Source organism: Puma concolor, chromosome A1 (assembly GCF_028749965.1).
Source record: "Puma concolor isolate L17-30 chromosome A1, mPumCon1.1.hap2, whole genome shotgun sequence".
Taxonomy (NCBI): domain Eukaryota; kingdom Metazoa; phylum Chordata; class Mammalia; order Carnivora; family Felidae; genus Puma; species Puma concolor.
In genome coordinates, this window is record NC_141667.1 from 26141990 (window position 1) to 26167906 (window position 25917).

Genomic DNA, 25917 nt, shown 5'->3' on the forward strand with positions numbered 1-25917 from the left:
TGTTTTAATCTCCTTACCTCCCACCCATTCTCTGCTCCCTGCAGCTACCACCACACACACACACACACGCACACGCACACCTAGTATAGATAAACAATGTACTACAACAAAACTAGGTGTTTTTTTTTTGTTTTTTTTTTTAATTTTTTTTTTTAACATTTATTTATTTGTGAGACACAGAGAGAGAGAGCATGAACAGGGAGGGTCAGAGAAAGAGGGAGACACAGAATCTGAAACGGGCTCCAGGCTCTGACCTGTCAGCACAGAGCCCGACGCGGGGCTCGAACCCACGGACTGTGAGATCATGACCTGAGCCGAAGTCGGACGCTTAACCGACTGAGCCACCCAGGCGCCCCCAAAACTAGGTTTCAAAGTACCCCCACAAATCCCAGAATATACAAATAGGGACAAACTACTAACAACAACAAGATGAGTGCAAACAAGGCAGAGGAAGCACCAAGACATCTGACAGCCCTTGAAAACCCCACCGTCCCCACCATAATCAACGTAATCAATAGGGGAGCAGAACCAGATCTCAGAAAGTAATCTGCCGTAGCTCTTTCCACTACACCCAAACAGAAGAGGCAGGTGTAGAGAATAAATACAGTTAGAAAAGCTACCCTGACCCACATCCCTTGTAAAACAGCAGCAAAAGTAATTTCATGTAAAAACAGGCAACAGAAGATAATCTAAGTAAAATCCCATACAACATTATTATAAGAACAAAGAGCCTGAGGCGCAAATACAATCAATCCCTATAGACAACAACAAAGCACACCAGAAAGACATGCTCAGGAAACCAGTGAAAACTGTAACCGAATGCCTCAAAAAAAATACATCAAGAAAACGGTATAAAATATAAGATAAACTGAAATTAGAAAAAAATTCAGAAATTGGTTATTATAATAAACCCAGTAAAAACAATTTCAGAAAAGACGAAACTAGAATACGTAACATCTTAAGATAAAAAGGGTGAGAGGCTTAAAGATCAACGGTAATGAGAAAAAAGAGCCCAAGCAGAGCAGACAAATATAAGGAGCTGTAATAACAGTCCCCAAAGAAGAAAACCTAAACCAAGGGACAGAACAAACACTGAAAACTTTACTTTTCCTGAAACTTAGAATAAAAAAGATTTGACACTACACATTGAAGGAACGTACCGTGCACTTGGAAATACTGATCCAGGGGCACCTGGGTGGCTCAATCGGTTGAGCGTCCAGCAGATCTCACTCCTTATGGGTTTGAGCCCTGGCTCAGGCTCTGTGCTGACCACTCAGAGCCTGGAGCCTGTTTTGGATTCCGTATCTCCCTGTCTCTCTGCCCCTCCCTGGCTCGTGCTCTGTCTCTCTCTCTCCCTCTCAAAAATAATAAGCATTAAAAAATGTTCTTAAAAGGTAATACTAATCCAGAACAACCAACACCCAAACACAGTATGATAACATTATTGGGGGGAAAAAATCCTGTGGGCTCCAGGCAAAAAGAACAAGGCATTCATGAGGGAAAGAAAATCATATTACAATCAGACTTTGACAGTAATGCTTTATGCCAAAAAGAACACACTTAACACACTGAAAACAAAAATCAAAATATGATCTAGAATGTTATCCAGACAAACTGACCTTCAAATAAAAAGGCTGCAGATAACCTGTCACCAGAATACCAACACTCAGGGACTATTATTCTCACAGGCCTTTCTGAAGAATCTAACAAATGAGCAAGACAACCAAAATGATAGGACAATGACATAAGGAATGGTAGTGAGCACTAAACATGTATTTACCTGAAGAGTTAAGACCAAAGAGTTAAAAGGGAGACTGTACTATGTATAACGACGATGTTCTTACAATGCAGATACAGCTCAAAGTGGAGCACTGACTTGTACACTCAAAAATGGTTAAAACGGTAAATTTTACGTTACCACAATAAAAAAGGGAAAAAAAGTAAGTACGTCATAAGTTTACAGTGATACTTCTCATTTAAATGTAGAACTACAAAGGTTTTGACTACCTTCTGTCTTAAAGCTATACTTTTAAGTTTTCCATATCAAGAATCCTGGTTCTCATCAAGGAAATTAATTATGATAAAAGAATGTTTATTTCTGTAAGTCCATAATACTTAACGAATCAGTCACCTTTAGAGAATGTTAGAGAACCAACTCTATTTTGAAACTCAGTAAACAAAAGGTAGAATTTAGGGGGCACATGGATGGCTCAGTTGGTTGAGTGTCCAACTCCTGATTTCACCTCATGTCATTATCTCATAGTCATGAGATCAAACCCTGCACTGGGCTCAGTGCTGACAGTGTGAAGCCTGGTTGGAATTCTCTCCCTCTCTCTGCCTCCTTCCCACACACGCACTCTTTCTTCTCTCACAATAATAAACATTTGTTAAGAAGGTAGAATTGGGGCGCCTGGGTGGTGGCTCAGTCGGTTAAGCGTCCAACTTCAGCTCAGTTCATGATCTCACAGCTCATTGAGTTCAAGCCCCACATCGGGGTCTCTGCTATCAGCACAGAGCCCGCTTCAGATCCTCTGTCCCGTTCTCTCTGCCCCTCTCCAGTTCGTTCTCTCTCAAAATAAACACACACACACACACACACACACACACACACACACACACAAAATAAAGACTTTATCCTACTTTTCCTCTATAAATACTAAGAGGTAATAGCAATGATACAGGTGAAGTCTTTTATAGATATTCTCTAGCTAATAAGCAAAGAAATGTAAGAATTAAAGTATCACCCCTCTGCAATCCCAATAAATCACTGATGTAATAAGAAATGACCAGTAAGGTTACCAACGTCACAAAAGGAAAGAGATTAAGAGCTCCCTGATGGAAGAACAAACCACCACCTATGAAACAGTGTTGCCCAAAGAAACCTGAATCTGACAGCCTCTAGATCCAATTACCAATACCTGACAAGTACAAAAGTCAGAAAAACACATTAAACTACACCATGTGGAAACAACCAGCAAAATCCAAACTTTGGAAAACTCTACAGGACAAGTGATCCAATTTCATCAGCAAATATCTTGCAAGGGAAAAAACAAGAGATAGATATCAGGGGGAGACCTACATTTTAAGAGAAACCTGGGGTGGCTCAGTTGGTTGAGCATCCAACTTCAGCTCAGACCATGATTTCGCGGTTTGTTGAGTTTGAGCCCCCACTTCGGGCTCTGCTGCAGTCAGCCTGTCAGCACAAAGCCTGATTCAGATCCTCTGTCCTCCTTTCTCGGCCTCTCCCCCTCTTGTACTCTCTCAAAAATAAACATTAAAAAAAAAAAAAAACACTTAAAAAAGGCCATCAAATGAAAGATGAAAGGGGCACCTGGGTGGCTCAGTTGGGTAATAAGCATCTGACTTTTGGTGTCCACTCAGGTCACCTCAAGGTTCATGGGTTCGAGCCCTGCATCAGGTGCACTGTCAGCATGGGGCCTGCTTGGGATTCTACCTCTCTGCCCCTCCCCCACTAGCACTCTCTCTCAGAATAAATAAGCTTAAAAAAAAAAAAGGAAAATGAAACCAAACAGAACAAAAGTATTAGAGATGCAATACTGGGTCAGAACAGTATTCTCAGGGATTAGGGAGACTCTAACTGGGAGGAAGCCTTGAACAGATTCTGGATAGCTGGCAACATTCTGTCTCCTGACCTGGGTGATGGCTGCAAGCATATTTGCCTTAAAATAATTTATTAGCCTATACATTTGCTTATGTGATTTTCCATGTGTATTTTAATCAATACATGTGATTTTTAGATGTTATATTTAACTGCACCCCCAAATTCATATGATATATGCATATCCCAAATCTGAATACCAGGCAGATCTCTTTAATAGGACAATTAAGGTCTGCAGAGATTCCATGCTTGAGCACTGCACCATATACTTTTCCAAAGATTAAAAAAGAAAAACAAAAAGCCTCACCATATACCAACTCCAAAGACTGGGAAAACGAACTGCATCACAGACACAGGGTTAATACACATAATATATGGAAAGTCCTGATGAAGCAATACAAAAAAAAGATCAATGCCCCTTAAAAAAAATGAAAACATGAACAAATAACTCACTGGGGGGGGGGGGGAATACAAATTACCAATAAAGATAGTAAATGATAACCCCTGAATAAAATAATTTGATCGTTCTCCTCTATTAAGCTCGGTAAAGACCAGAATTGATGATACCCTCTACAGTACTGGCTAAGGTCTAAAGAAACCACCATTTACATTATTGGTGGAAATTAACATGAATCTTAGAAGTCAAACTGATTTTATCTTTACATTTTCAAGACCTACTGTTTGAGTAAATTCATTTCTATTATTCCTCCTACAGAAATCAACTATAAAGACATGGGGTGGCTCAGCTGGTTGAGCGTGCAACTCTTGATTTCTGCTTAGGTCATGATCCCAGGGTCATGAGACTGAGCCCCACGTCAGGCTCCATATGCAATGTAGAGCCTGCTTGAGATTCTCTCTCTTTCCCTCTCCCTCACCCACACTCTCTTTTTCTAAAATTAAATTTAAAAAGACTTTAAATAAATATAAAAACAGGAGAATAATCCAAATATTCATTGGTGGCAAAGTTATACAATGAAGCCAAAAATGCTTAAAAAGAATGTGTGCTTATTCTAAAAGCTCTCCACAACATAAATGGAAGAAGAATATTGCATATTCCCATTATGATGCTAGTGGAAATCACGGTACAGCACTGGTCTACCAAGAGCAAATTCTAACATTCAACTGAGAAAGTATGTATATCACTTTAACTATGTTACCATCCATACCCCTCTGACAGTAGCCCACAAGGTTATGTACATTAACACTGCTGCCTTGCCAGTGCTATTAAAGAATACAGAAAATTTATGCAAAATTTATGAGAGCCAGTGATATCGTCCTGGGACTCAATGGGCTGCAATGAATAGGAAATTACCCAGGATGTCAGTCATATTGATCTGGATGAAAGTAAAATGAAGCAACATTATCTGTAAATACATATAATGAGGAAATACAAGATGGAGAAACCACAGAGCTGGAATTAAACTTCATAAATACCTCACACAGACTTGTGACTACTGATTTCCATGTTCTTGGGGCAAGAGTGGCCACGACTCGCAGTCCTGGACCCTTGTCATCATCAGGCTGAATGTCATTATTTACTGGTCCTGTATTGCCACTGAACCAAACACCAGCCCCTTTCACTTTCCTTTGGGTGATGACCAAACTCAGACGTTATATTTAAAAAGAGTATTGTATTCATCTGTTCAGAAACGATAGGAAGAACTGAATAATGGAATGTGTCTGAGACCACTGGGTAATCCTGTTTCTGCAGATCAGCAGCTTTCTTGGCCACCTGACATCTGACAGTGTCTTTTTCCTCTAAGAACATAGAGAACTGGCCAACTTTTTCATCCACAAAAGACAATTCATGTTAAATTATACCAAGATATTAGAAGCAAGCAGGAATATCCTTCTATCACTGAATTCTGTACCACCATGAGAATTTTTGCATGCCTGCTCTTCTGCTTCTGTTAGAGAAAATCCATCCCCTCCTAGTGCCAAAATAAGAAAGGAAAAATTGTAGTTGAATGCCACGACTATTACTCAATCGCTCGGGATTAAAAGTTCAAACACTTACCAGGTAACCTGAGACTCAGCAAGGCATCCTCTCCAAGCTTGTCCTTCAATAAATGAAGATAGTAATCGGGGTTTGGGGAGCTCAAAACGAAGTACAGACTACTTTACCAGGCACAGAGTGTGCATTCACCAAGGCTTGTTGCTCCTTTCTGTTGGAGTCTTGTTCTAGATCAGGTTAGAGCACTGTTAAAGATCAGGTTAATTTAAGGAACACTCAACAATTAAACAGTATGTGAAGAGTTCAAGAAGCAGCAGATTCTTTACACAATAGACTTTTATGGAAGTTTTGTTATATTCAAACCCACTGCCTGATTTTTAGATCCAAGCAGCATAAACCCGTGGAAACACCGCTCCTACCACACAGCACAATTATTTCCATGGGTCCTATCATTTCTCCTTTAAAGAGGACTGTACACAGTAGCATTTTATAGGAGAAAAAGTTCTAGATAACATCCCCCCACCTCCAAATTGTACTCCTCTTCCTCGCCTCTGGCTATAAAATATGTACTGCAGTTGGGGCCACAAACAGGTGGCGGTGACTGGGCACTCAGCTCTGAAACCACTGACAGAGGTTCGGACAAGGCCCTTTTCCAGCCTTGCTTGAGAATATAGATGCTGGCGATGAGGTGAAGAATACTTTAGAAAAACATCCATGATCTCACTTCTAAAATCTTTGCAAGGAAAAAAACAGTACATTTTCACCTGAAAAGAAATCCCAGGATAGAATCAGTTATCGGTTCAGTATCCACTTTATAAGGGAAAAAAAAAATTAACAGTTTCCATACTTATTTACCACCAGTAGTGTCAGTTTTAGAGGTAAAGGAGGTTATTTTAAAGGATAGAAAATCTTTTTCCATGCATTAAAAAAAAACAGAGCCTGGCAAACTACTACCAACGGCCAGCTGCCTGTTTTTGTGAACAGTTTTACTGGTACACAGCCTCATCCACTTATTTGTATTGCCTATAGCAACTTTCATTCAAGAGTTGAGTAGTTGTGACATTACAAATGGCTCACAAAACCTAAATATTTACTATCCAGTCCTACAAGAAAAAGTTTGCCAGCCCCTGCACCAAAATATTACCACACTAGGGGTGCCTGTGTGGCTCAGTCACTGGAGCGTCAGACTCTTGGTTTTGGCTCAGGTCATGAACTCATGTGGGTTCAAGCCCCACGTCAGGCCCTGCGCAGACAGTGCAGAGCCTGCTTGGGATTCTCTCTCTCTGCCCCTCCCCCACTCATGCTGTCTCTGTCTCTCAAAATAAATAAATAAATAAATAAATAAACTTAAAAGAAAAAAAAGTATTACCACACTCAACTAAGGCTAAGTAAAAATTAGAAAGAAAACTATGGTAGAATACAAAAATACAAATGACATGCTTGCTCTGATTCAGGCACTTTCAAGATCATAGTTTATTTATTACTTCAGATAAAAAGATAGTATACATATTAGGGAATCCCTTAAAATTCAACTCTACAGTTATACACCATCTAGTACTTTTGCATTGAATGTTAACCAAAAAAATCTCTAAACACCTGAAAGCCCCACTATTAACATGAACTATGGTAATAAAAAATTTGACATTTAATTTGTTCAATATATAGTATTTACATTATGAAACCAATGCTGATACCATAAACAGTGATAAAGAAATAGTAAAAATAAACTTTAAAAAGCAAAGGTTTATATCCTTACAATGTGCTAATTATCATAATTGTATATAAAAATTAAAACATAGCAGAGCTTTCTGTTACAAAATTCTTAATCATCTGAGTTGTAGTCATTACTTGCTAACAATTTACATGCAATATCTGCTAAAACTGACATTTGATTTGTTTTCCCCCAAAAAAGTATGAGTAGATAAATGACATTTAAGAGCAGACATTAATTTACCTGTGGACAGAAAAAGAAAAAACTGTACTCAAGATTAGTACTGGTCACAAGCCTCTTCCCTATAGAAACGATAGAAACATTTAAGACCAAAAATAATTCCAAAAGGAGATGCATAGGCAAAGGGTGCCATGAATGGCACAGCTCAAAAAGTCTTGGGACCAATCAGACACATCTTTTCTCTTTCCTTCAATGATGAGAGGTCTATTTTGCCATCAAATAATACGGACTGAAGCAAGTGAGGGGCACCAGGTGTACAACGAATGAAATCTTGCAAAATACTAAGATGGAGGCAGGAGTGGCCAGAAGGGGCAATTTATATAGAATTCAAACTATATACAGCATATGTGGAATGCGGCCCACCCCGATCCGGCTTTGTGAAACAACTGGACCTTTAGGATTTAACAGTTAAAATTACAACAAGTGTAATAATACAATAGATTTACACGGGAAACAAAATCCAAGGGGCATTTTATATTATTTACTGTGTTGTTTCAATTTAAAAATAATTTTGCTAAGTATACATCTCAACTGAGGTCTATGTATAAAATGTCCTAATAGATACAGATATTTACCTTTGGTGAGTTAAAGGCCTTTTTGTGACTTCTGTCTGAATCGTAGGCAGAATGCTAGGTGTACGTGCACACGTGGGAAAAACTCAAGTTGAGGTAATCCAAAAGATGTGCGTGTGAGGAGACTGGAGTCACTTTGAAAGTCAAAGCGTGCCAGAATCCCAAAACAGGTTAACAGTGAGGATGGCAACAAGGAATGGATTGCCAATATGGCAGTAAAACTTTTTTTGAAAACAGAAAGAGGAAGGCCTCTCGTACCAGCAGAATCCTGCATACATACAAAAAAGAAAAGCCACCCACCGTTTCATAAAACAAAAGCCAATTACAGTGTGGAAAGTACAAACTGCAGAGAACCAGAAGTCAATAGAAGAAAACCTACTGGTTTACATGAGAGAGAGAACTTCGTTCTGAGCAGCTACTTGGTGAACGCTGCCACCACCGCCCACAGGACCTCGTTGGTGTTGGCCTTCAGACACTCCACTTCCGGATCTAAGTCGAGGAGCTGCCGTACTCTCTTGGTGGCTAAATCATACTGCTCGTCCAGAAGGGGAGCGAAAGCATTCTCCAGGACGTCGGAGGCGTGGGCTAGGTAAATGAGGGCCAGCAAGCGTTTGTCCATACGGTGAGGGTCATTCACCCATTTGTCAAGAACAGCTTCCTGTACCTTCTTGATGAGGCGCTGCTTGATATTGTTGTTGGTGAGGGGATGTGTGGTCATGTCAAAGAGTAGGAAGTTCTGTTTCTCTGTTGTCAATACGCCCTTTTCCACCAGGTTTTTAGCTAATCGTTCCCGCACGTTTCTTAACTGATAATGCAATTTTAACGGATTCCATGTCTCACCTAAACAAAAGATTTCAGAAGTTAGAAATGACAGGTATTATACTGCTGACTTTATAAAGTGTACTACTAAAATAAACAATAAAATTTGATTTCCACCCCCTCTAAACAAATAAAAGAAAACTCAACTATTTTTCTTGTCAACTAAACCATGAACCCCTTGAGGGCCAGGCCTTTGGATTCTAAGCACCCGTCACGTTTTCAGGCACAACAGTTACTCAAAGGACCAAATTGAAAGCAGTCTTCAAACCAGGTACCCTAAGGTGCAAATGAGCTAAATACTAAATACATTCAGCCTCCCTCCAGCTGTTGTCAAAAAGCAACCAGAGCAAAATGTTTCTTTTCTATTTAGAAACACTAATGTGCAATAGAGACACAAAAGAAAAAAAGTTTCCTGATTAATATACTATTCCAGAAACTGCTACATAACAGCCTGCAAAGCTAGGAAAGCCTGTTTGGACAAGGCTGTTCTTTGATAACAAAATAATACAAAGCCAATTCTAGAAGGACAAAACATTTTCACCATTTTAATCCGGTCACCTATGCACATTTCCTTTCAAGACAGAAATATTTAAAATAAAACCAAACAATTTCCACGAAGATAATTTTTTTCTCCACAGAAAGACTAGAAGGAAATGTATCAAAATATTAACCTTAGTTTTCTTTGGGATAATGTGTGACAAATTTTCTTTTTTGTACTTTCTATATTTTCTGAATTATCTCTAAGGAACACATAACAATTTTTTTAATTTGAAAAAAATACTACAGCAATTTTCCAAACTGGGACGTGTTAAGGATCAACCACGGGCACTTTTGTTATATGAAAAAGCAGTAAGGTTGAAAAAATTGTTTTAATGTTTATTTATCTAGAGAGACAGAATCCTAAGCAGGCTCCATGCTCAGCATGGAGCATGACGTGGGGCTCAATCCCACGACCATGCGATCATGACCTGAGCTGAAATCAAGAGCTGGATGCTTGACCAACTGAGCCATCTAGGCTCAAGGAACCCCCAGGGTGAAATTTTATAATACTGAGAGAAAACAAACTGTATTGTCTACTACAGGACACACTACCCACGTGGGACTATTAAATTTAAATAAATAAAAAATTCAGTTCCTCAGTTGTACTAACCACGTTTCAAAATGTTCAACAGCCATGTATGGCTAATGTCTACTTACTGGACAGCAAAGAAACAGAACATTTCCATAATCACGGAGAGTTCTAGTGAAGAGTGTGATCTTAAAATATTATTACTATTTAGTTGACCATAAGCAAAAGTATTTTATCATATGACTTAACAATAAAGAATATGGGGCTAGGATAGGGTAATCAGGCCTGGACTTCTACAATTAGACCCTTTGGCCTTCCATAAATAGAAACCTGGATAAAATATATGAAACAACTGCTTTCCAACACTAGTCAAAAGGCAGTCCAAAGCTGTGACCCTTGAGAGAAACCTAAGTGAGCCATACTTTTGCCCAAGCTTACTATCCAATAACACGTCCCAGGGAGCAAAGCAGGACAGAAGACCTCAAACAGAGCACAGAAGTTTTAAAACAAGCAGAAAAAAATTTTAATTGAAAATTTAAATTAAACAAACTAGAAAGACAGAGATCAGAGTTCCAAGAAGGCAAGGCAGCTGAAATACAAAGGCAGAGTACTGGAAAAGAGAGAGCTATGCAGAACAAGAGCTCTAGAAACCTGTACGGTGTTCCTTTGAGTCTGGTTGAAAACAAAGTCACACAAGTTAAGATGAGAACTCTGCAGGAGTAGGCAAAGAAAAATTAACCAAAAGCTGTAAGCTGAACAACTGTAAGTGTTCACATGGGGCTGGGGAAAATTTGCGTGCCAAGTAGCCTGAGTGGAAAGGTCTCACTGAACATCCAAGATATTCAGAAGGGACTCCAGAGGATCACACCTTAGTACTAGGCCTAAACTAGCCTTTGAGAAAAGGCTATTCTAGACCTGGCCCAATAAAGCTTAAAAACAAACTGATCCACAAGTAACTTAATTGCCTATCAAAACAAATTTCAACATTCTTTAAAGAAAACAACAGAATCCGGCATTCAACGTAGCATTCACAATGTCCAGCAACCAATAAAAATCACTAGACTTGCAAAAAGCAGGAAAATGTGACCCAAACCGGGGGGGGGGGGGGGGGGGGGGGGCGCGTTCAACACAAAGAGTGAACCAAATTAGACATGACCCAGAAATGACAGAGATGATGGGAATTCGCAGACAAGGACTTTCAAATGACAATTATAAATTTCTAAATAATTTAAAGGAAAACCTGAATGCAATGAAGAGAAAATAAGAGCTATTTTTTAAACGAATGATCTGGAAGTGACATTCTGAATTTATGATTCACTCTATAAAACTAGGGACTTGAAAAAAACCTGTCAAATAATGAAGGGCTGGTGCCATGAATTATTAAATTGAAGTCATCTCCTGCATTAAAAAAATATATATATTCTTTTCCATAAAAACCCAAGCTTCCAAAAAAAGAAAAACAATCATTGCATTCAATTCCCTTGGTAACTTTGAAAAGGAAAAGAAAAAATATTTGGGGCCCTATTAGATTTTAAAACCTAATAGTATAAGAGAGAAATGTAATTAAATAATAAATTAAATTCTACTTATTTCAATTTCTAGTGTTAAAGAAACCCATACCTACATTTAATGTTAAGAAATTATTAGAAGTTACTTGATGAAGCATTACTGCCTAACAGTCATACCAGGCGAGCTCTGGAGCCAGACTGGTTACATGTGAATTCCAACCTGGTCATTTACTAGCTGTGCAAACCTGGGCAAGGTTTCTTACCTTCTCCATTCCTGTTTCCTCACCTGTAAAGTCAAGATAACAACTCTACCCACCTCATCAGGTTATTATGAGGATTAAATGAGTTAAAGACATATCCAGTTCTTAGAACAGAGCCTGGTAACAAGGCTAGTTATTATTTATTCATGCACAGAATCAACACTCTGGAACAATTTAATGTGTTCATAATGGCCTAAAAAAATATTAGGAACTAACAATACAAATGTAAGTAAGATATTTCCAATTCTGAAAAGTTTTTAAATCAAGTGAAGGAAACAGATTCATAATATAATTAACAAGCCTGGCAAGAATAAGATGCGTAGGACCATAAAAACAATATGAACAAGGAGCCTAGAGGGAGGAAGAAATTATTTGGGTTTGATGTAAGGGGCATTTCTAGGGAAGTTTCCGGGAAAAGAACTTTCAGGTTCAATCCTGAAATCCAGCAGGATTCTACATCCCATGAAACAAAGAAGAGCCTGCATTACAGGCAAAAGAAACAACAAAGTGGACAGGCAGTGACTACATGCAGAACATAATGAGCCCTGGAAAGGAGGTACACATCTTTCCAAAATGTTACGACTTTCATTTTTTAAATGTTGTACCAATCCACTGTCCTCCCCAACTAATGCCTGCCTGCTGTACCTTTCACCAGACAGATTGGGGTTTGTTTTCTAGTATCATCGGCATGTGGTAGCAGCCTAGGACACTAAGCTAGAATTGGCTAGGTTGTGTTTTCTGACTGTCAGAAATTTATTTTTTTTTTTTAATTTTTTTTTTCAACGTTTATTTATTTTTGGGACAGAGAGAGACAGAGCATGAACGGGGGAGGGGCAGAGAGAGAGAGGGAGACACAGAATCGGAAACAGGCTCCAGGCTCTGAGCCATCAGCCCAGAGCCCGACGCGGGGCTCGAACTCACGGACCACGAGATTGTGACCTGGCTGAAGTCGGATGCTTAACCGACTGCGCCACCCAGGCGCCCTGACTGTCAGAAATTTAAATAAACACAAAATAATCAATAGCAAATTTATGTAAAAGCCCATAAAAATTATAGTTCAACTTGAAAAATAACTGTGTTTATAGTAACTGGTCAATTATCAAACAAGCACTTTTCCCTAGCAACTCATTAGTCAAATAGAAAGGTATTTATTCCATGCCCCCAGAGGGTATCTTGGCTATCTAGTTCCAAAAATGGCGGGGGGGGGGGGGGGCAGAGGGGCGGGCGAAATCAAGATTATTCTGAGAAGCCCATAGTTAAACTTCTCTTTATAGATCTAAAAACGCAAAATCCCTCTAATGCTGCTTTACAATGATTTTTTTTTTTCATTCTCATGGGAAATCAATGGGATTAGCAATTTACAACTCTGTGCTGAAGTCATACTGAGGTTTATCCTCACTGTATACAAAATTAAATCTTATATATTACAACCAATGGAACAAGCAATGCTCACGAAGTTCTGTGAGAAATTTCTCAATTCCAAAATATGCTAACTTACAATTTAGTGTTACTACTAAAAATGAGAAGAGTCTAAACACAGACTTACTTCAGATAAGGCATTCATTCCATTTATGATTGGACCTTCTTCTGGCTATAGTTAGTTTCTGCCTCAGAGAAGTAATAAAAAGGGACTCAGACATCATCTCCCTTTGCAGCAACTTCCTGGGAAGGGCAAATCTCTCATGCTCACTCCAATAAAAAGGTTATTCAGACTACCTCAGATATTTGAAATACGGAAATCTCATGTGCAGAAGGCTGAAATAGTGCAGGTAATATGCAGATGTTGTTTACTATTTTTTAAACTCCCCAAAAAGGTACAATAAAATAACTGAGTGGTGAAAGTGTCTTGGCATCCTGACATTTCTGCCATTTATTTTAAGAAATAATAATAAATTAAGCTAAATCCAAAGAACAAAGTCACCTCTGAGATTAGCATACTTAAGGCACCGGTATAAACTGGGATGGGAGGGTAGCTGGATGAGTGAATACACAATTAAGATTTCTACCTAATTTAAAATGTATAGAATGTATTTGTAGTTCACTTTTTTGTAAAGGAAACTGTGAGAAGTCTATGCAGAGAAGACACGGTTCTTTATGTCCACTGCCCAAAAATTACTTCAGTGAAAATGACACACTGACAGGTACCTTAATAATTTTGCTGCAAAAAACTTCTATATTCCTTGACTTGTGTTACAAAACCAAAAGCAGCTTTGTTCATACATCTGGCAGTCTAGTGACGCCTTGTGATCAAACCGATCAACTACAAGTCTTAAGATTTCACAAAGTCTAAAGCATATTAACAACACTAAGTAGTATTTGCCTCAAACATACGTGTATTTGTTAACTTTTATATTAATGAGATATGTAATTGTTTGAAACAATTGGCAGTTTTAGCATGTATAAATGTACAGTGTAAATAATAATATAACGAACACTTGGGGCCTCCTACCCCGGGGAGGTCAGGCCCTACTGTGCACTTAAGGTCACCAACCACCAGACCAACATGCTCTCTTCTTCACATATAATCTCAACTCCTCTGCACATGTCCCTCAACAATGCAGCACAGTACCTAACTTCTGAAGGCCAAGCAGCAACCCCAGACAGGCCCACCAATCTCACCGCTCCCTCTAACCCCTCTGAACAAGAGCACTTCCTTCCTTCTGTCTCATTCTTAAAGACCTAATCCAAGTTTTGCTTCCTCCTCCAATTACCAAAGATCCCCACAATTTCTCTTCTTTGAGCGACTGTACTTTCAGAGAACCATATTGTTAAACCTTAATCAGTTATCGAATTATTACAAATACGCAAGTGTTTCCCAAATGGATTTTAAGATTCTTCAAGCACTTCCTTGATCACAGCACCTGTCAGTATAGCGATAAAAACTGGTATTTGCCACCACTCATTACCTGGAAGCAACTTAAAATTTTAAGAATTTAAAATTCAACAACTGAACATTTAAAAATGGTCAAAATGGTAAGTGTTATGTTGTGTATGTTTTACCATAATAAAAAATATGCTTTTTAAACAAAATCAGCAAGGTACTAACAGTACCTTCCTGGGGCAGAAAACAGATGCTTTCTTCTTTTAAAAGAAATTTTTTTTCTCCTCTCATTCTGGATTCTCTCCTTTTAAGCTGAAATTACAGGTCATTTCCTAATATGTCCGAAACACATAACTAAGATGCTACAGGTGATATTCTAGCATTTACAGCCACTCTAAACTTCAGAGGCTACTGCTTTTTTTTTAAATTGCCCTAAGTATTAGCCTCACAGTTTATCCAAATTCCTAATTCAAATGGACACTCTGAATTCCCAACCCAAATGGACACTCAGAATCATTTGCTGAGAATGAAGCGGCCTGTGGCTGACTCACAGCATGAGTGAGAAGTCCTAAGGCTTCTGGGGCTTTGGGGTTGCTTGTTTCCAGAGCTTAGCCTAGCCTAGCCTAGCCTACCCAGTACCAGGTAGCATGAGATAATTTTGAAAACTATTTTGTTTCACAAACTCTTAAGTGTATTTAAATACTTTGGAGAAAGTTTTAAAGACTTCTGCCATCTCTTCATTCTCTTCCATCAGGGGAGAACGGTGCAAGAGAACAGCCCAACTTGATTCAATCAGCACTGATATTGAGCAGTGACAAGTTACTTTCATAAAATGTTACGAAAGAGGTAAATTTAAGATGCAGCCACGTTACATGTTGAGATTCACTCTCCCAGCATGCCATACTTGCATTCCCTACTCCTTGCATGCTTACTTGCATGACAGACATGTATATTGTCAAAGGAAATTTAGCTGTGTAAGACAAGTTAGTAAACCAAATGCCGATGTGCCATTAGCACGTATGATATAAGTTTATATGAAGAGACTGTTGGTAATGGAGGGGTCTGAAAACATCTCCATGGTGCTAAGTGGCACCAAAGTGGGTATCAGTAACGTTAAGACAAGACCCAACTACATTCCATTAAAGAACACTCTGACTTACCTGCCAAAAAAATTAACTTTGAAAAACCCTGTTTTTCGTCAGTGGAGAACTTAACTACAAATTCTAATCTGCGCCACCAGAAGTGGTAATGGGCCAACAACAGCAGCACAACATGAGCATGACACAAAGACTGCTTAGGCCAGTGATCTCCTGAATGATCCATCAAGGTGCAGTTAGAAATTACCAGCACTTCTATTTTTATCTGAAAAAATATTTGCTAATACTGAATATCTAGAGTTAACGTTAATGCCCTCATTGAGTCTCTGTCAATGGCCATATGTCATCAACAGGCATAAGTGGAAAGCTAACCCAAAGAGGACTGACAACATGCTGGGCAATGTGACATACAGTAGTGGTACATGCTAAGCAAGAATCTAGTTTTAATCAAACCCTGATCAAATGGGCAAAGTAATTTTTTTTTCATTTTTTTTTAACGTTTATTTATTTTTGAGAGGGAGAAAGAGAGCGTGAGCAGGGGAGGGGCAGACAGAGGAGACACAGAATCCAAAGCAGGCTCCAGGCTCTGAGCTGTCAGCACAGAGCCCGACACAGGGCTCGAACTCACGAACTGTAACATCATGACCTGAGCCAAAGCCGGACGCCTAACCAACTGAGCCGCCCAGGTGCCCCAAATGGGGAAAATTTCTCTTACTCAATGAAGTAGAAACCACCTTGATCAGAAGATCTACAAGAGGATGGCCAAAAGAACAATGTTCGAAATTAATGAAAACAATCTTGTAAGTTTGCTTTCCATCAGTAAGAAGAAAGAATGAACACTGCCCTAAGCATAAAGTACCCACTGTTGTCCTATTAGCTAAGAATGGAGTATGTGTATTCAATTTTTAAATACACACAAATGCAAAACTCAAAATCTTTTACTGAAAGAACACCTCATAATAGAATTATTCTTAGAAACTGTTTTGCAAGTGGGAAAAAGAAATTACTTGTAAGAAAAATGACACAATGTTAATTACCAATCTCACAACATCTAAATGTTTTTAAAAGTTAAAGAGCAGTGGGGCACCTGGGTGGCTCAATCAGTTAAGTGTCCAACTTCGGCTCAGGTCATGATCTCACGGTTCGTGGGTTCAAGCCCACGTCGGGCTCTGTGCTGACAGCTCAGAGCTTGGAGCCGGCTTTGGATTCTGTGTCTCCCACTCTCTCTGCTCCTCCCCCACTCATGCTCTGTCTCTCTCAAAAATAAATAAACATTAAAAAGAAAAACTTAAAGAATGGTGGAAGCTCTAAGGAAGAATATTCTGTTTTACTGAACATGTATCTGCTTGTTAAAGGGAGTGAAACTTTTAAAACTACTATTTTCCCCATTCAGTGACTAATAACTTTTAAGTCTGCCTAAATAATAAGCTTTTGGCTATTTTGTGTAAGTTATTCCCAAAAGGATTTTAAACTTTTGCAAAAATCTTTTTTTTTTTTTTTTTTTTTTTTTTCTTAAGAGGCAGCAGGAACAGGAGAGAAGGGCAGAGGGAGAGGGAAAGACTCTCAAGCAAGCTCCATACTCAGCAAGTAGCTCGGTTGCAGGGCTCAATCTCAAGACTCTGGGATCATGCCCTGAGCTGAAATGAAGAGTCAGATGCTCAACCAACTGACCCACCCAGGTGCCCCTTTTTACAAAAATCTTTTAAACAGAATTCAGCTTTTAGTTTATACACAAAAGCTTACCACTAAGTAATTCAATCCAGTTCTGGACCGTTTCTGGAGGTTGCGTCTCCTTAACATGCTTTAGAGCTTCATCAAGAAGAACATCCCCCGTTGGAGCATCTGACTTACAGATCACCTAAAATGTAAGCAATAGGAATGAAATGATCACGAATTCTTTTTTCTGACTTCATCTCTTTAAATGAAAAACTTAATTATGCAAAAACTTCTTGAAGTTCTTCACACAGTGTGAGTGTTCAGATTTCAAATTAATTCTCTATTCAGAAATCCAACATTGAACCTAACCAGATTAGCCACAATCATGAATGAAAATAGTGTGCAAGAATTAGTAAAGACAAATGCTAGAACAGTTGATACTAATTCTTTTCATTGCTAAACCTTAGGCTATTTAATCAAGAAATTCATTTTTTAAACATTTATTAGTTATAGAAATAAACTCAATTATATATAAAAATTCAGTATATGATAAATGTGGCATTTTACAGCAGTGGAGAAATGAATTTTTCAATGTTACTGAAACAAATGGCTAGCCAATTAGGAGTAAAAATTAAGTAAGACTTGGCTCCTCAAGAGCTTATGCCACAATAAAAGATAAAAATTTTAAATATGAAATATAATTTGGCAGGTGAGAAAGTTTTTTTTTCAAAATTGTGACAACTAGGGGCACCTGGGTGGCTCAGTCGGTTAAGCGTCCGACTTCGGCTCAGGTCATGATCTCACAGTTCGTGAGTTCGAGCCCCGTGTCGGGCTCTGTGCTGACAGCTCAGAGCCTGGAGCCTGTTTCAGATTCTGTGTCTCCCTCTCTCTCTCTGACCCTCCCCCATTCATGCTCTGTCTCAAAAGTAAATAAATGTTAAAAAAAAAAAAAAAAATTAAAAAAAAATTGTGACAACTAGCAGAACCTTGAATATACCGATAGGTTTGGTAACACAATTGTTAATTGTTACACTACAAAACTTTTTAAAGTTAAGATGGTTATAGACTCACTCCATCTAAAAGTGGAAAAAGACAAGACTGGGGAACAAGAAGAAAATGCTATTTACTGCTTTGGCCAAGCATTAGATTTCTGTAGCCTTCACGGAGTTCTTGGCTAAGAAACAAATTTCTGGTTGAAATTCTCTATAATCAAATTGTAATCTGCTATATTACTTATGTTACCTTTATTAAAACATTACAAAATCTAACTATTATTTTGTAAATGCAGCAGTCTTCCCTTAAACTTATCCTCAACAATTGTCCTTACCTTTCTGTTCGATCTTCTGAAAAGTTAAAAAAAATATATAATGAGATCTGTTTCTGAGACAGCATGACCCAACAGAAATATAATTAGAACAAATGTAAGCCACAAATTTTTTTAAACTTTTGTAATTAGTTTAAAAAAGAAAGACACAGGTGAAATTAATTTTAATGTATTTGCTTTAACCCACCATAGCCAAAATATTGACACGTAACAAATATTTTTAAATTGAGATATTTTACATTCTTTTCCATAGTAAGTCTTCCCAACTCCAGTGTGTTATTTACAACATGCCCCAGATGCACTAGCCACATTTCAAGTGTTTGGTTCACAGATACCAGGTGGCTAGGGGCTACAGTGTTGGCAGATACGGAACATTTTCCATCGTCACAGAAAGTTTCGCTGGACAGTGCTATTCTGGACCATGCTTTTAGTTAAGGGGTCAGAGAGAATAAAAAAAGGAGAACGTTGGGAGAAAAAGTTGTATCTTTATACACTGTAGTCTTGCCACCACTTCTTACTTCCCACTTGCTCCTTAAATCCACTGCAATCACCTCATGCCCACCTTCTGAGATGGGTCTTCTATCAGGTCACAATAACCTGGGTGTAGGTGGGGCTTTTTTCTTATGAAATTCTCTCACGATAGATTACTCTTCTCTATCACCTCTGTAATTATGCTACTCTACTTAATCTAATAATCTTTCACTTGTATTAAGCTTCCTAACTAGCCTCCCCAAACTATTTATAGCCCTTTTCAAGCCCTTTTCAATCCATTCTCCTGATTTTAATTTTTTTAATTTATTTACATCCAAGTTATTTTACACATAGTGTAATGATTTTGAGAGTAGTGACTGATCACTTAATTTATCACATATAACACTCAGTGCTGATCCCAACAAGTACCCTCCTTAATGCTCATCACCCATTTAACCCATACCCCCTCAATGACCTTTCTAAAAGGCAAATCTTAGCTCAATGGTTTCTGCCTAAAAGTCTTCAATGTGTAGAGTAAGTTCCAAACCCCTTATCAAATTTCAGCAATGTGTGGACCACTAGTAAATATGCTCTCCCCACACCTTTAATTTCTATTTAGTGTATTTCTCCTTAGAGGAGAGCCTCATTCTTAAATATGAACAGATAACCAAGGATAACAAGATACTAAAATAAAACCTTCAACATGGAAGAGACCAAAAGACAGAAAATAAGAACTTTGAAGAAACAAAAGAAATTTTCAAAACAGCCATAATATCCTTAGAGATTTAAAGGAAGATATTACATCCCTAAAATAAGAAGGTGTGATTAAAAGATAAAACAAAGCAAAAAACAAAAACAAAACACATGAAAACAAGAAAAGGTCCCTGGAAATCAAAAACATGAGAGCCACAATAAAAAACTCAACAGAGGATTAAAAGGTAAAGGAGCCAAGAGAATGCCAATTATACCTCAATAAAGCTAGGAAATTAAGAAACAGAAAGAAAAAAGACTAGTCAAGAGGTCCACATCAAACTTACAGAGGTCTAGAAAATGGAGCACAGAAGATACAAAAATAGAGGAAAATTTTCTAAAACCAAAACTAAACACTTCTACGACGAAAGAGCCCATGCATAATGATTTTCAATACACGTGCTGTCACAGTGAGCACAGCATAATGAATTTTAAAAGACCCACATCAAGGGACAGCATACAATTTCAGAACACCAGGGAAAAACAAAAGATCTGAAACACTTCCAGACTGGAAAACAAGTATCACACAATGAATGAAAACCAGAAGGGCACCAGACCTTAACAGCAACTGTGCATACCAGAGGACAATGGGGAAATGACTTCAAAATTCTGTGGGAAAGTAACTTAAATGCAACATTCTATTCCCAAACCGTCAAATAAAAATGAGGTAAAGAAATGTTCAGGAATGCAAAGTCTCAAAACATTTCCTCCCTCCAGGATAGAAAAACAAAAAATACTAGATCCAGAAAACAGGGGGTTGAAAGCAGTAAAATATGACAGGAAGTTCCAGTAGCATCAAATCGTAACCAGTCCAAACCAATGTACTTGAACATTTGAAAATTGATAATGCTAATTTTTTTCCAAGGGAGCATGTGAGAAAAAAGAGATAGCTACATAGAAAAAATTATTTTTTAATTTTTTTAACGTTTATTTTTAAGAGAGAGACAGAGAGAAAGAGGGGTAGAGGCAGAGAGAGGGAGACACAGAATCCGAAGGAGGCTCCAGGCTCTGAGCTGGAACTCACGAACCCTAAGATCATGACCTGAGCTAAGTAGGACACTAAACCGACTGAGCCAACCAGAAGCTCCAAAAAGATTTTTTTAAAAGAAAATTATGAAAACTCTTAAGAAAAAAAAAAATGAAAGGAGAATATAGGATCTGACATAACTCTGCAGGCAATAGTAACATAATTATAATACTATAAAGTAATTGTTATGGTTTTGCTCAAAATTACAACATAACCCTATTAGGAAAACTGGGGGTAGAGATAAGTAGTAAGTGAGAGAGCCAAATATTCACCTTTTCTTTTCTTTTTTCCTTTTTTCCATCTTTCTTATAGAAAGTAAACAGCATTTCAAAGTGACTAACCAAGAGATGGCAGGGGCCCCTGGCTGGCTCAGGCAGACAGCATGTGACTATTTATTTTGGGGTTGTGAGTTCGAGCCCCATGTTGGGTGTAAAGATTACTTAAAAATAAAATCTTAAAAAAGAGAGAGAGAGAGAGATGGCAGTATAAACTCATTAGAAATATGGAGAAAAATGCCAAAAGAAATAACTAAGAGAACAGCATGTTAAATAGTGGTCTCCAAGAGGTGTTCATGGCCTAACCCTTGGAACCCTTTACTTTTCAGCAAAATCCCTGTAGATAAGATTAAGTTAAATTAGATCTGGAGACGGTCTGGATTATCCAGGATTAATTAGATCAGGATTATCTAGGAATGAAAGCATCCTTATAAAAAACACACAATGCAATGAAAGCGTCCTTATAAAAAACACACAAAGGAGAGACACAGAGGAGAAAGGAGTGTAAAGACAGAGCACAGAGATGCAGTCAAAAGTCAAGGAAACCCTGGAGCCAGCAGAAGCCAGAATTAAGACACAGTATCCTTCTTGAAGCCTTCTATGAGAGCATAGCATATGCTGGCCTCCAGAACTGAGAGAATAAGGATCAGTTGTTTTAAGCCATCAAGTTTGTTATAATCCGTTAAGGAGACCCTGCAAAACTAATACAAGGACTAAGAAGGACTGCCTCTCAGGAGCAGGACTAAGGAGTGGGGAAAAGTGAATAGAAGATTGTTATTTTTTGTTGTAACTTTTACAATTTGATTTTATAACTATTAATATGTATTGCTTTAATAAAATCCATCATTATTTTTAGGTCAATAAATTAAATCATATGGAGTATTTTTCCAAAAAACACATCAACCACCTAGTTAAGGTCACACCAACAATGAACTGAAACAGAAAGCCCGTGAGGTAGGGAACATGTGTCTCTTGGCCTCCACTGTACTCCCAGGGTCGAGCAGTGTATGGTAGACTTAAGCACTAACTAAATATTGGACAAATGAATAAACGAACAAAAGAGCAAATAATCTGCTGATAACCAACACAAAGCTAGCTCTTATTCCCACAAAAAGAAACAGTATCAAATCTTTTCATTTTAGGTCAGGGCTTCATAACATTAATGTCAAATTGTTTATAATTACTATAATCAACAGCAATCTATGTGTATGTTTTATTGATAACTACAATGGCAAATTCTTAAAGTTTTCCTCCATAAATCTACGGTTACACAGTAAAACAGAATAAAATTTATATTCTGCTTTATGATACAGTTCTCTAAAACAGTAATTTTAAAACCAATCTCAGGCCAGCTCACATAACTCTACTTTGCATGACTAAAAGTAGATTTAATTTTAAAATCCGATGCGGAACATGTTCTGCTATACAATGTTTACTTTGCATATAATTTTCAAGAACATATAAATGGCTCTCTTTCCTATAGGATTATGGCATATCAATCAAAAAACATTCAGTTTTGATCTAAAACTATGTAGGTTTCTTGAAGATGCTGTATTAAAGAAAAAACAGTTCTGGGCACCTGGCTGGCTCAGTCAGTTATGCATCTGACTTCGGCTCCGGTCATAATCTCGGAGTTCGTGAGTTCAAGCCTGGTGTTAGGCTCTGTGCTACAGCTCAGAGCCTGGAAGCCTGCTTTGGATTCTGTGACTCCCTTTCTCTGCCCCTTCCCCACTCTCTCTCTCCCTCTCTCTCTCTCCCTCATAAATAAGCATTAAAAAGCTAAAAAAAAATTGAAAAGTTTTGAAAACATCATGCCCCCCAAGAAACACAATGACAGACTAGAAGAGAAACAGTTTTGAGTATTTCAGACTGAGGATGGAGTTAAGAATCCTAAAAACTAGCCAAAAATAACGATTTATACAGCCTATCACACTAGAGAAGGCAGAGATCTAAAAAGCACATATTCATATTCTGCTAAAAAGACCAACAGCCCAGGGACAGTTAATTTGCACGATAACACCTTTGAGTTTTAAAACTAAATTATGTCAGGTCTTTCCAAATTATGGCTTTCAGAAGGAAAATGAAGTCTAGAGTCTTTCTGAATATGTGAGATGCAGTGGCCAGCGAGCCTGACAATGAATTACATGAGTCATTACGTACAAAGAACTAAGAAACCAAAAGTACAAAAAAGATATGGAAATACGACTTCCAATAAAGTCTTAACTTTAAAATCAACTTCCTAGTTAATTCTTTAAAGGTATTAGAAATTTTCACTTTTAGTCAGCACAAACTCTTTAACAAGGATGTTATTTAGCACTCCTCTTACCTTTCTTGTTAACAGACTTTTACGTCTCATTCCACAAGCCTCTAGTTGTAACCTTCCTCTCAGTGCTAATTCAATTAACATACAGCCACGTAATCCAGATGATATACAGTCATTCCAAAATGATGTGTAACCCTAGTTTAAAAAAAACAAAAAGAAAAGAAAAGAGCTAATTTATTTTGAATTCAGATTCAAAAACAAATATTTTTAGGCAAAGTTATTTCTGGTACCTTTTACCTTTATCTTTTCATTATTATAATTTTAAATAAAATACTAAAAACTTACAATTGTTATACATTACTAATCTAGAGTTTTCAGGTGTTTATTGTCTTTTCACCACTAACCCTTACATGCAGTTAAACAAATAACTTTGGAAGTCAGAGGTTTAATACTATGTCTCTCACTCTTCATTAAGTGTTTTCTAGGCTCTTTCAGATTACAAGGACCAGAGCTCACTCACGCAGTTAACTCCTGACTGTGGTTTATTATTAGTACATATGGGCAAGTTAAAAAGATCCAGAAAAACAATCTAGCCCAATGTAGCCTCAAAGAATATTGAAACATCATTCATTCTTTTTAGCATAAAAACACAAAGCTAATTTTTTAATGCTTATTTATTTTGAGGGGGGAGGGCCAGAAAGAGAGGGAGAGAGAATCCCAAGCAGACCCCACACTCAGCACACAGAGCCGGACATGGGGCTCAATCTCATGACAGCGTGGAAGGATCACGACCAGAGTAGATATCAGGAGTCAGACGCCTAACCAACTAAGCCACCCAGGCACCCCCACAAGATTAATTTTGAAAAAATATATTAGCAAATTTATGTGCTGGCCCATGCCTAAAGCTCTGAATAACAAACAGTAAGGCAATCAGATGCTCCACCCTCACTCCAACAGAAATTTAAGGGCAACATGCGAGGTGGAAGAACCACCAGACAGAAGGAGACTGACAGACTATCTAGAGATCTGGGGATACTCATATCAACCAGACGAAGTCTGGGCACTATTTGAGAGCAAATAACTGGGAGTCCTCCAAAATATGAAGCTATGAACTTTGCCAACTACTAATCTAAAGCCCCCTACTCTGGGGACACCTAGATGGCTCAACAGATTACACATCGACTCTTAGATTTTGGCTCAGGTCCTGATCTCACAGTTCCTGAGACTGAGCCCCACTTAGGGCTCCATGCTGTGCGCTAACAGAACACAGCCTGCTTGGGATTCTCTCTTTCCCTATCTCTCTGCCCGCACCACCCCCCCCCCCGCCCCCCGCTTACTTGCTTGCACGCACACTCTCTCTCAAAAAATAAAATAAACTTAAAAAAATTTTTTTTAAAATGTAAATAATAAAGTGCCTAACTCGGAGGAGAAAGGAGAACTTCTAAATGGTTCTCAGAACCGAGTAACATATAGTCTTGGTAGGAGGGAGAGCAGGCCAATGGATTCTCTGAGTAATAGAGGGTCTAGGATTAGGGAGGGACCTAGCCCTTTGATTCTGGCACTTGTTCAAGGTCAGTCTTGGTACCTTGCCAGGTCACAGTGATCAGCCTGTATACAGATGGTGACTGACCATCAAGGTCCATGAGATTCCACTATCAACACAGGGACTTAAATTAGCCTAATAAACTACCACTCCTGAGGGAAAAGGCTTTGGGAAAGTGAGAATTTAGATTAAGAGAGCCACAAAAGAATAAACAAATTAGCAATTTAGAGAGGTCAATTTAAACTCTTTTTTTTTTTTTAAGTTTATTTAGTGTGTGTGTGGGGGGGGGAGAGGGAGGAAGGGAGGGGGAGAGAGGGAGGGAGAGACAGAGGGAAGGAGAGACAGAGGGAAGGAGGGAGGGAGGGAGGGAAGGAGAGAGGGAGTGAAGGAAGGGGAGAGAGGGAGTGAAGGAAGGGGAGAGAGGGAGTGAAGGAAGGGGAGAGAGGGAGGGAAGAAAGGAGGGGGAGGAGGAGGGGAAGCAGAGAGAGGGGGAGGGAAGCAGAGAGAGAGGGAAGGGAAGGAGAGAGGGAGGGAAGGAGAGAGGGAGGGAAGGAGAGAGGGAGAGGGACGGAGAGAGGGAGAGGGACGGAGAGAGGGAGAGGGACGGAGAGAGGGAGAGGGACGGAGAGAGGGAGAAAGGAGGAGAGGGATGGAGAGGGGGAGAGGGGTGAGAAGGGGAAAGGGGGAAAGGGGGGAGGGGGGAGAGAGATGGAGAGGGGGAGAGGGGGGAGGGGGGAGAAAGGGAAAGGGGAAAGGGGGAGGGGGAAGGATGGGGAGGGATGGGGAGGGATGGAGAGAGAGGGGGAGAGGGGGAGAGGGAGAGGGGGAGAGGGGGAGAGGGGGAATGGGAGAGGGGGAGGGATGGAGAGAGGGGGGAGAGGGGAGAGGGGGGGAGGGGGGAGAGGGGGGGAGAGGGGAACGAACCCCAAGCATGACCT

At 38.9% G+C, this 25917-nt stretch overlaps 1 protein-coding gene across 2 annotated transcripts in view; it reads right to left on the minus strand.

Moving 5' to 3' along the window:
- Nucleotides 1–7017: 7017 nt before the first annotated feature.
- The window catches only part of GOLPH3 (golgi phosphoprotein 3), a 55550-nt gene continuing 36650 nt past the window's right edge, over nt 7018–25917 (minus strand). Inside the window, exons 2-4 of one of the 2 annotated variants that reach the window (XM_025925072.2) lie at nt 23500–23631; nt 17414–17528; nt 7018–8936 (exon numbers count right to left, since the gene is read on the minus strand). In XM_025925072.2, coding sequence (XP_025780857.1) covers nt 8512–8936; nt 17414–17528; nt 23500–23631 — 672 coding nt within the window. In that variant the 3' untranslated portion in view covers nt 7018–8511. The remainder of the gene's footprint in view (nt 8937–17413; nt 17529–23499; nt 23632–25917) is intronic. The other variant, XM_025925073.2, reaches the window with a different exon arrangement.